Genomic DNA, 10,949 nt, shown 5'->3' with positions numbered 1-10,949 from the left:
CTTCTTATCCGCCAAATAATTGGGACAGTTCCGCTTCCAGTGACCAGTCCCTTTGCAGTAGAAGCACTCAGTCTCAGGCTTAGGTCCAAACTTGGGTTTCTTCACTTGAGCAGCAACTTGCTTGTCGTTCTTCTTGAAGTTCCCACTACTAGGGAAAAGCCTAGCAGCAGCACGGGTTTTGGGTGTATCAGTAGCGTGGGTTCCCGCGCTACTGATACGGCGCCACAGCTAACTTGTAGCAGTAGCGCGTGTTGACACATGCTACTGCTATACATGGTTAGCTGTAGCATGCGTTGCAAACAACGCTACTGCTAATTAGCTGTAGCGGGTCTAATATCCCGCGCTACTGCTATTACTTTCAAAAACAAAACAAAAAAATCTTGATCCCGTGCATGTTGTCAATGGTAGCAGTGGTTCGATCTAGCGATGGTTGGCGTCGCAGGAGGCATGAACGGACAGCGAAAGACCAGATCCAGCAGTGGCTGTTGGAGAGGGCCCGTGTCTATGGCGGAGCCAGGCAGCGGCGTGGGGCTCCTCTTGCTGACCATGCTAGATAGCTCCGGGTCGTCCATGGCGACGACCTGCATGGGCATGGACATGGGAGGGTGAGTCAAACCAGAGGAAGAGAGAGGAAAGGAAAACCGAGGGAGAGAGGAAGGTGATGTAGGGAGCAGCGGAGCTAGTCACCGGTGGTGAGGTTCTCCAGTGTGGTGGCGCGGGGCGGCGGCCTCCTAGACATCGGTGGAAGACCGACGAGCTCCTAAACACCGGTGGCGCAAGGCGGTGGCCTCTTTCAGTGCCACGAAGATGGATGGGTGCATGGGCAAGAGGTCCATGTGAGAGCGTATGGAAAGTGAGAGGAGAGAATGGTGGAAGAGAGGAGGGATTTGGGCGAGGAGATGGGGATTCGGCCAAAGATATGGTGACTTCACCTACCTCGTACTTAGCAGTAGCAAGGGGTATAAAACCGCGCTACTACTATCAACTTAGTAGTAGCGCGGGTTTATACCCCTCGCTACTACTATGGCATGTGTCGGGGAGCACGGTAGAGACCGCTTAGTAGTAGCGAGGGTTAAAAACCCGCGCTACTACTATCAACTTAGTAGTAGCGAGGGATTCTTTTTGTGTCGCGCTGCTGCTAAGATTCTGTGTATAAGGTTTTCCCTAGTAGTGTCCCCTTCTTCCCTTTGCCCTTCTTCTTGAAACTAGTGGTCTTGTTGACCATCAACACTTGATGCTCCTTCTTGATTTCTACCTCCGCAGCTTTTAGCATTGCGATGAGCTCGGGAATTGTCTTATCCATACCTTGCACATTATAGTTCATCACGAAGCTTTTGTAACTTGGTGGTAGTGATTGAAGAACTCTGTCAATGACACTATCATCAGGAAGATTAACTCCCAGTTGAGTCAAGTGGTTGTGGTACCCAAACATTCTGAGTATATGTTCACTGACAGAACTATTCTCCTCCATCTTGCAGCTATAGAACTTATTGGAGACTTCATATCTCTCAATCTGGGCATTTGCTTGAAATATTAACTTCAACTCCTGAAACATCTCATATGCTCCATGACGTTCAAAACGTCGTTGAAGTCCCTATTCTAAGCCATAAAGCATGGCACACTGAACTATCAAGTAGTCATCAACTTTGCTCTGCCAGACGTTCATAACATCTGGAGATGCTCCTGCAGCGGGCTTTGCACCTAGCGGTGCTTCCAGGACGTAATTCTTCTATGCAGCAATGAGGATAATCCTCAAGTTACGAACCCAGTACGTGTAGTTGCTACCATCATCTTTCAACTTAGCTTTCTCTAGGAACGCGTTAAAATGCAAAGGAACAGTAGCACGGGCCATTTATCTACAACAACATAGACATGCAAAATACTATCAGGTACTAAGTTCATGATAAATTAAAGTTCAATTAATCATATTACTTAAGAACTCCCACTTAGATAGACATCCCTCTAGTCATATAAATGATCACGTGATCCATATCAACTAAACCATCTCCGATCATCACATGAGATGGAGAAGTTTTCAATGGTGAACATCACTATGTTGATCATATCTACTATATGATTCATGCTCGACCTTTCGGTCTCAGTGTTCCGAGGCCATATCTGCATATGCTAGGATCATCAAGTTTAACCTGAGTATTCTGCTTGTACAAAACTGGCTTGCACCCGTTGTATGTGAATGTAGAGCTTATCATACCCGATCATCACATGGTGTCTCGGCACGACAAACTGTAGCAACGATGCATACTCAGGGAGAACACTTGTACCTTGAAATTGAGTAAGAGATCATCTTATAATGCTACCGTCGTACTAAGCAAAATAAGATGCATAAAGGATAAACATCACATGCAATCAAAATAAGTGATATGATATGGCCATCATCATCTTGTGCCTTTGATCTCCATCTCCAAAGCACCATCATGATCACCATCGTCGCCGGCTTGACTCCTTGATCTCCATCGTAGCATCGTTGTCTTCTCGCCAACTATTGCTTCTACGACTATCGCTACCGCTTAGTGATAAAGTAAAGCAATTACATGGCGATTGCATTTCATACAATAAAGTGACAACCATATGGCTCCTGCCAGTTGCCGATAACTTTTACAAAACATGATCATCTCATACAACAATTTATATCATCACGTCTTGACCATATCACATCACAACATGCCCTACAAAAACAAGTTAGATGTCCTCTAGTTTGTTGTTGCAAGTTCTACGTGGCTGCTACGGGCCTCTAGCAAGAACCGTTCTTACCTACGCATTAAAACCACAATGATTTCGTCAACGCACGGCACCTTTGCGATCAGCACACGTTCAGCTCGGTGACGTCCCTCGTACTCTTGATCCAGCTGAGACCGAGGGAGAGTTCCATCAGCACGACGGCGTGGTGACAGTGATGATGAAGTTACCGATGCAAGGCTTCGCCTAAGCACTACAACGATATGACCGAGTTGTGTAACTGTGGAGGGGGGCACCGCACACGGCTAAAAGATCAACTTGTGTGTCTATGGGGTGCCCCTTGGCCACGTATATAAAGGAAGGGAGGGAAGAGGTGGCCGGCCCTAAGGGGGCGCGCCAGGTGTGGGGAATCCTACTAGGACTCCCTAGTCCAAGTAGGATTCCCCTCCTCTTTCCTATTCCTAGTAGGAGGAGGGAAGGAGAAGGAGGAGAGAAGGAAAGGGGGGCCACCCCACCCCCCCAACCCTAACCCAATTCGGATTGGGCTTGGGGGGCGCGCGCCACTCCTTGGCCGGCCTCCTCTCTTCCACCACTAGGCCCATGAGGCCCAATAACTTCTGGGGGGGGTCCGGTAACCCCCGGTACTCCGAAACTCACCCGAAACGACTCGAACCATTCCGGTGTCCGAATGTAACCTTCCAATATATGAATCTTTATGTCTGGACCATTTCAAGACTCCTCGTCATGTCTGTGATCTCATCCGGGACTCCGAACAATCTTCAGTCATCAAATCACATAACTCATAATACAAATCGTCATCGAACATTAAGCGTGCGGACCCTATGGGGTCGAGAACTATGTAGACATGACCGAGACACATCTCCGGTCAATAACCAATAGCGGAACCTGGGTGCTCATATTGGTTCCTACATATTCTACGAAGATCTTTATCGGTCAAACCGCATAACAACATACGTTGTTCCCTTTGTCATCGGTATGTTACTTGCCAGAGATTCGATCATTGGTATCATCATACCTAATTCAATCTCGTCACCGACAAGTCTCTTTACTCGTTCTGTAATGCATCATCCCGCAGCTAACTCATTAGGCACATTGCTTGCAAGGCCCATAGTGATGTGCATTATCGAGAGGGCCCAGAGATACCTCTCCGATACACGGAGTGACAAATCCTAATCTTGATCTATGCCAACTCAACAAACACCATCGGAGACATATGTAGAGCATCTTTATAATCACCCAGTTACATTGTGACGTTTGATAGCACACAAGGTGTTCCTCCGGTATTCGGGAGTTACATAATCTCATAGTTTGAGGAACATGTATAAGTCATGAAGAAAGCAATAGCAGAAAAACTAAACGATCATTATGCTAAGCTAACGGATGGGTCTTGTCCATCAAATGACAACACATTTCTATGGCTAGGAAACTTAACCATCTTTGATTAACGAGCTAGTCAAGTAGAGGCATACTAGGGATACTGTTTGTCTATGTATTCACACATGTACTAAGTTTCCAGTTAATACAATTCTAGCATGAATAATAAATATTTATCATGATATAAGGAAATATAAATAACAACTTTATTATTGCCTCTAGGGCATATTTTCTTCATGGACAGCATCCACATGGGCAGATGGTACCTATGCGGCGGACGAACAAGAGGTGGAACGGTGGCCTAGGCAAAGCGATGTGGCAACCGGGTGGAGCAGCGCAGGTTGCACAGGTCTGACAAAGGCTTGACGGACGACCGGGGTGATATAGTGACGTCATCGGGTAGGGAGGAAGTGGATGCAGAGCAAGGGGGTGGAGACGCGAGGCACTGGGTATGGTTTTGGGTAGGCCAAGGGTGTCGAAGTCCTACGTGGCGGAGGTTTGGACTCTAGCAAACCCCCCTGGTTTGCGGGAAACAGGCACGCGAAAGCATCGGCGAAACGATGGAGGATGACGTTGGATGATTTGTAGCGTCCGAACAACTCGGTCCGCAGGTGATTTGAGAGTCCGCTTTGAAGATGCCCTATGATATAAAATTTTGTACCGATGTCTAAGTTCACTTGTTGTGGAGGGATGCCGGCCTCTGAACAGGCACCTCTTATTCCCATCTCTTCCCGATGTATATATACTTGAGAATCAATAGAAACCAGGATTAATCATCCATTCACTTTGATTCAATCTCGTTTTTGCTCTTTCCCTCTTGCGGATTCTAGTTATGCTATCTCAGCTATTCGAAATCTAAAAATCTGTGTTTCAGTTTTGTCTTGATTGTGAGTTTTTCTTGTCATTTTATTACTTTAAAAAAGCAATTGTAAATAGTATCCGTGATAGCTAACATGGCTATAGCTCGGACCTCATCGCTAAGCTACAAAAAAATGCAATTTAAAACCTTGATAACCACACAGCTAACCACCAAAGGCCGCTCAAGTTCCTTCGTTCAATTTATGCACAAGGCCGGCAATTATTGACAAATAATAATTATATATTAGCAGAGCATATGTCTTTTACAGTGAATACACAATCCAAGCAAAGATGAAAAGATTCCAAGATCGCAAACAGCATGTGCCACGGTTAAAAAGGTCGTAAATTACAACATTTTCTCTTGTACTTTTTTCCGTGGCAGAAAAGTTGGCTTACAATGGCCTACAGTGGATGTTTACATTTGAACATAATAAAATGAAAAATTGAAAGCTCTCGCTGGAATTGTCCTACCTCGGTATCTTCACGACGCGTTGGCCTGGTGTTGGATTCCGGAGCTTCATTCAGCTTGTTTTGGTTGCGGCACAGTTGACAATCTAAGCCTTAAACAGATTAAAAAGAAATGTTATTATCAGCATAACATCGCACATCAAACAGGAAAACCAACAAACAAGATGAACTGCCAACATACTGTGAGTATCCACCCGACAAGTGGAGACACGCACATTGGCAGTCTCCCAACATAAAATAGGTTTTTGACCATTATTACTTTGCAAATGAATATGTTAGTAATACATTTAGAATAGTACTTGTCATGACAAACCATACTTCCAATGAAATGTTACTTTTGCTTTGATCAATCTATAATACATCATATATTTGTAAGTCAAAGCTAGAGAAGTTTGACTACAGCTTTCTAGGACGTCATATATTTCCAAATACAGGCAGTTAGTAGTAGGTAGCACAAGAGTACCTGAGGGGCTTTCTTTGAACGGTTGATGTTGATGCACGAGTGGCGGCAACTGGTGGGCCAGCAAGCTCAAGTGGCTTTTTAAAAATAAAAACAGAATCACAATTAATATCAAAATACAAGCAAATAATAGTGGAAGAAGCTAAATCACACCATGCATTTAGAGAACTAAAGCATTAAGAGCTAATGAGTATGCATAAATCTAAATACATATGAAAAAAGTTAAAAGGAAAAAGAATACCTCCAGCTCTTCCTCAGCCTTGCGCTTCAGATGATTATTACCATGAGAACTCAAATTACATGTTTGCCCCACGGTCCTTCCAGAACATCTTTCCAAAGATGATTCATGAACAGGAGGCACATGCTTATTGTCAGGCTTAGCTTGATATGATGCCAGCTCATCAAGCTCATCAACCACAGCCGGAGAGAAATTCACAGGATTATTTGCAGGAATCCCCTCAGCTTCCCTATGTAAACTATTGAAACAAATGTCCAGCCCATTTGTTGGAGCACCATTGCTTGAAGTAGATGGCATACTATTAGGTTGTGTAACTACATCCAACACAGCAATGTTCCCAGGAGCAGATGTACTTCCAAGAAAGTGCCCTGGAAGTTCATGCTCAAGGGATTCTGTGTGAAGATTTGAATGTCCATTCAAAATACTTTGGGTTTCTTTACTTGATACACTGGGGACCAACAAAGTACTTTGATAGCCACCAGAATGATCTAGGGCAGATTGAGGATCACTCCAACTTTCAGCGCCCGATGGATTTCCAACTTGACCATCAGCTGTAACAGCATTCCTAGAAACAGTGCGACTGCTCCTGGCTACTGTTCTGGAAGACCGAGGAGGGCGCACCCCACCAGGAAAAACAAACAAAGGGATATCTTTTCTTTTTACATGGGACACTTCAATATCCATTCCTTCTCTCCGATGTGCATAAGCAAGAACTGCGCTCTTAAACTCATTTACGATTCCTCTGATGTCAAATTGCTCAGCTTCTTGAGGTTGGGCGGTTTGTTTTCTCCAAAGACCCATGAAGTAAAAACTATGCAACGGCCTAGATCCATCTGAGAAATCTCTGGGATGCGGATGTGCAAGGAGCATCTCATGAGTATATCGTTCAAACTACATCAGCAGCGAAAATCACATATTAAAACACAGGCGGCACACATTACTAAGAAGAATGAAAGTTTTTTTTTCAGTTATTCACCTTTAATACAAGCGTCCGAAGGCGAGACTCTACCCAACCTTTCCAATTCCTGAGGTCATCTTCATTTCTTGCTGTGATACCAACCTCCAAATAATTTTTATATAATTCAAAAAATGGATATGGCTCGAATAAATCATCCCAGGTTGCTCTATTTTCATCTATTGCCTGCAGTTAATCATCAAGGGGATATCAAGTCTGATGCAAGACATAAATAGGTTCCATACATGTGAACTCAAAATAGAAGTTCTAAACATAAATTCAAAAAAGTTGCTACTGTATAAGTTAACATAAAAAACGCAAGCATTACATGCATACATTACAGTATGTTTTAATCAGATAATTAAAGTAAGATAACTCTACAGTAAAATGAATTTGCATAACTCTAAATACCAATATAACAAATACATATCCTGCATTAATAATTATTATTTAGACAGCAGAAATGGGGCGCTTCCATTAGCATTACAGATGCATTGAGATAAATGTCTTCTGAGGATAAAATCCACACTTTTAAGATCAATATGAATATATTACTACTAGACAGTAGATATCAGTAACATCACACCATTTGAATGCATGTTATGAATTTAATTACTGAATTCCTGTTAAATTATAAACAAATTATTCTGAAATAATAAGCACCTGGCAGATCTCGTATCCTCGTGTGAATTCTTGGACCATCACATACCTAGTACTAGTAGATACGTTATAACTAGAATTCATACAAGGATAGGCGGGTGTAATTATAGGCATCTGATGGCCCCTGTCTCTAAAGTTTCTTCTTGGATCCCAAACAGGGAGGCCAAGAGGACCCTCCTCAATATGGCAAAGTGTAACAGGGTTGGGCCACTTCCACTGGCTGTAGACTCTGAAAAAACGAGATATCAACATGCTGGGTGATGCATTTGGGTACAATTGACATATACGAGCAACAAGAATTGCCCAATTTATGCCACCCAAGAATCCCATAACCTGGACATGCAAGAAAATTTTGAGTATCAATTTCACATTCATAGACCATAATACTGATATAATGATATGCATATGCGCCGTAATGTAAACATGCAATCATGCACTGGACATAGTTAGCAGGGTGCTAAGTGTCTCCAGATGCTGCAATTTGTTTTACTTACCCAACCATATTTTATGTGCAACAGTATTTTAGAAATATCAGTAAACAGCTTAAGAAAATGCTAACTTTTTTGGTTCTCTTGTTTTCTTTACTTGTATTCTGTGTCCCATACTACCACAGTACTACTTGAATAGTTGACCCCTAAACAATATGAATGCTATTTCCATAGATCTATTAAGGCAGATAAATGGCAGACAATCAGACAAACATATTGTTACATTTGGTGTCAACTCTTGATTGAAACCAAATGGAACATAATGTCTTCTTTTAGAATGAAGCGAAATATTCTCTTGTTCTGTTGGCCTCCTTGTGTAAAGTTTCTGGTCTTTCCCTAAAAATGCATGTGCGTTCATACTTTAAAGCATACTCTTGCAGCGAGAAGAAACATACGTTTGAGTACACCCCACGGCGCTTCCCCCAGTATCTCATGAACCTTAAGGTTGTGCGAAAACTCTGGATTTGAGAAAACAAATAGGTTTTAGTCCATAGAATAATATTGACATGTTTACTTGAGAAACAGGCGACACATACCGGAATGTTCGGGACCAATCGTAAGATTTGATCAGTAACTCGACACCCATTTAAACTACGAACAGCCTGTTCATCAACATTGTGCAGTATGGAGTCCTGAGAAAGATCAAGATCCTGAAATGGAATCATGTAACATGATCAGGAATTCATATCAAACATCATCAGACCATGTTATGAAATGATTCACGAGCCAAACAAAACTAGGGAATAAAATGCTAAGCTCCATTTTACGGTCTTCCATTTTTTGAGGATGCAAATGCTTCCATTTCCTACTCATTTACTACAATGAGTACAATATAAATATAGCATACAGTACCGATATATTGTTTAAATAACAAAGCTGTAAAACAAAACTTACATCAGGAATAACCACATGTGCAAGGTTTGCATATAAAAGGTCAATAGACACCCCACAAAGTTTGAAACCCAAAACAGGCACATGAGCATCTGGTACTGGGTGTAATTCAGAAACTTCTGGCATCTCGGCTAGCATATCGTGAAGACACCTGAAGAAGTAGTCCTGCGAAAAATAAAATGCACATTGGACACAATAAGACTGATACCTTTGGAATTTTAGTAATAGATCCTCTTACATTTCGAGTTGCATGTCTTGGACCCACACATAGCGTGTCAATATCTGCGCCAGGACCGTGCACCTGTGCAATAAGCAACAGAATAAGTAGAATCACAACAGTAAATTTAGGTGACAAAGATAGAAAACCTCATAAAACAGCGACAGTATATATCTCTAGCAGTAAACCTAACTAAAACCACCAGACTCTGCTAGATGTACGCGTAATGACTCTTGCATCATTTGATAGGAAAAACATACAAAATAGGCAAAAAGCAAGAGAACACTGTAACAAGTAACGAGTAAGTATTTCTTTAGAAATAGGACTAGACAAGAAACGGCGCAACGGTGTACCCCAAGGCGGTATGAACCAAATGTGAAGATCTTAGCATTTGCTTCTTGCACAAACTGCTCGCCATAACCGCTCACCCTAGTGGCCTTCTTAATCCAAGTTTTCACAGTCTGCCAGGATAAACAACGAGTCATCTTGAAACCGGTTTACCCAAATTATAATCCAAAATATAAGCACATCGGCAGAGTATGCTCAAACCTGGTCAAGTTTGCCTAAGACCTCTTCTCGCGAGACAGCCTCCTCTTGACTCTCATACAAGCCCGCATCAGCAAGAAACTGATCGACACCAATAACAACATATGAGCAGAACACATTAAACAGGAGAGCAACGGAAAATTCCAAAATGCTATCTGACACCCATATCACACACACACACACACACACACACACACACACACCTTTTCGACCTCGGCTGTCTGTACGACATCCTTCTCAGTTGGCCCGCCTAATGAGATTGGCTCGGAGACGCCAAGATAACCAGGATTGCTCTTCGCCATCAAGGCTCCCAAATTATTATTTATTTTATTTTTCAATGAAAGGTCGATTGTACAAGCTTTATATAAAAGCAAAGGGGAATGCTGGGGATACCAGCTTTACAAGGTAGAGTTCAATACAACACCAAAAATATATTACAGCAGTAGAATCAAACTGAGCCTACACGTCGCACTACCCTAGGACAGCAGAAGCAGACCGACTCCTTGTCTTCACCGGCGCCTGGCTGCTGGAGGGCCAGGCTCCACGGTTCAATCCTGGGAAACCCCCCCTGAGCGGCGGATCTAGACGGCGTGCCGGCCGAAACTGGTGGAGGGTCAGTGGAGTTTAACCGACGATGAGGCCGAACAGAGACGGCGACGGCCGCGACGCGTGGAATTGGGGGGTGAGGCGTCGGCGGCGGCGCTGAGCTACGGCGCGGCGGCAGGTCTAGGGCACAGCGGTCAGATTGGATTGGAGGCTGCGGGTCAGGAGAAGGGGGAGGCAATAAATATAGGCGGGGCGGCGGAGAGGGACGAAACCGTCGGGGAGATGGATTCCGACTCCGTTTCTAGCATGGAGGGCGCATAATTGATTTCAATCAATCGAAAATACAAAACAAACTGAGGGCGTGTTCGGGAGCGGATTGACTCCGGGGGAGCGCGGCGGCGGCGGCGGTGCTGCGGGTCCGGTACGGCGGCGCAGGCGGAATCCGGGAAGCTGCGGCGCGGAGGAGGATGGTGGACGGGGCGGGCGCCCGAGATGCGGACGATTCTCGCCGGAGATGGCTCGAGGCGACG

The 10,949-nt window shown here is 43.8% G+C and overlaps 1 protein-coding gene across 1 annotated transcript; it reads right to left on the bottom strand.

Moving 5' to 3' along the window:
• Nucleotides 1-5,170: 5,170 nt before the first annotated feature.
• Nucleotides 5,171-10,949, bottom strand: LOC123086936 (nuclear poly(A) polymerase 1). Its single transcript, XM_044508803.1, has 12 exons — nt 10,077-10,949; nt 9,877-9,954; nt 9,681-9,788; nt 9,349-9,411; nt 9,114-9,275; nt 8,756-8,869; nt 8,615-8,677; nt 7,735-8,064; nt 7,093-7,257; nt 6,120-7,007; nt 5,882-5,955; nt 5,171-5,510 (listed from the first exon to the last, which is right to left on the bottom strand). The coding sequence occupies exons 1-12, from the start codon at nt 10,173-10,175 to the stop codon at nt 5,468-5,470; spliced, it is 2,187 nt and encodes a 728-aa protein (XP_044364738.1). The 5' UTR covers nt 10,176-10,949; the 3' UTR covers nt 5,171-5,467.

The sequence above is a fragment of the Triticum aestivum genome, chromosome 4A (assembly GCF_018294505.1).
Source record: "Triticum aestivum cultivar Chinese Spring chromosome 4A, IWGSC CS RefSeq v2.1, whole genome shotgun sequence".
NCBI lineage: Eukaryota > Viridiplantae > Streptophyta > Magnoliopsida > Poales > Poaceae > Triticum > Triticum aestivum.
This window is presented reverse-complemented; position numbering and strand designations above follow the sequence as displayed.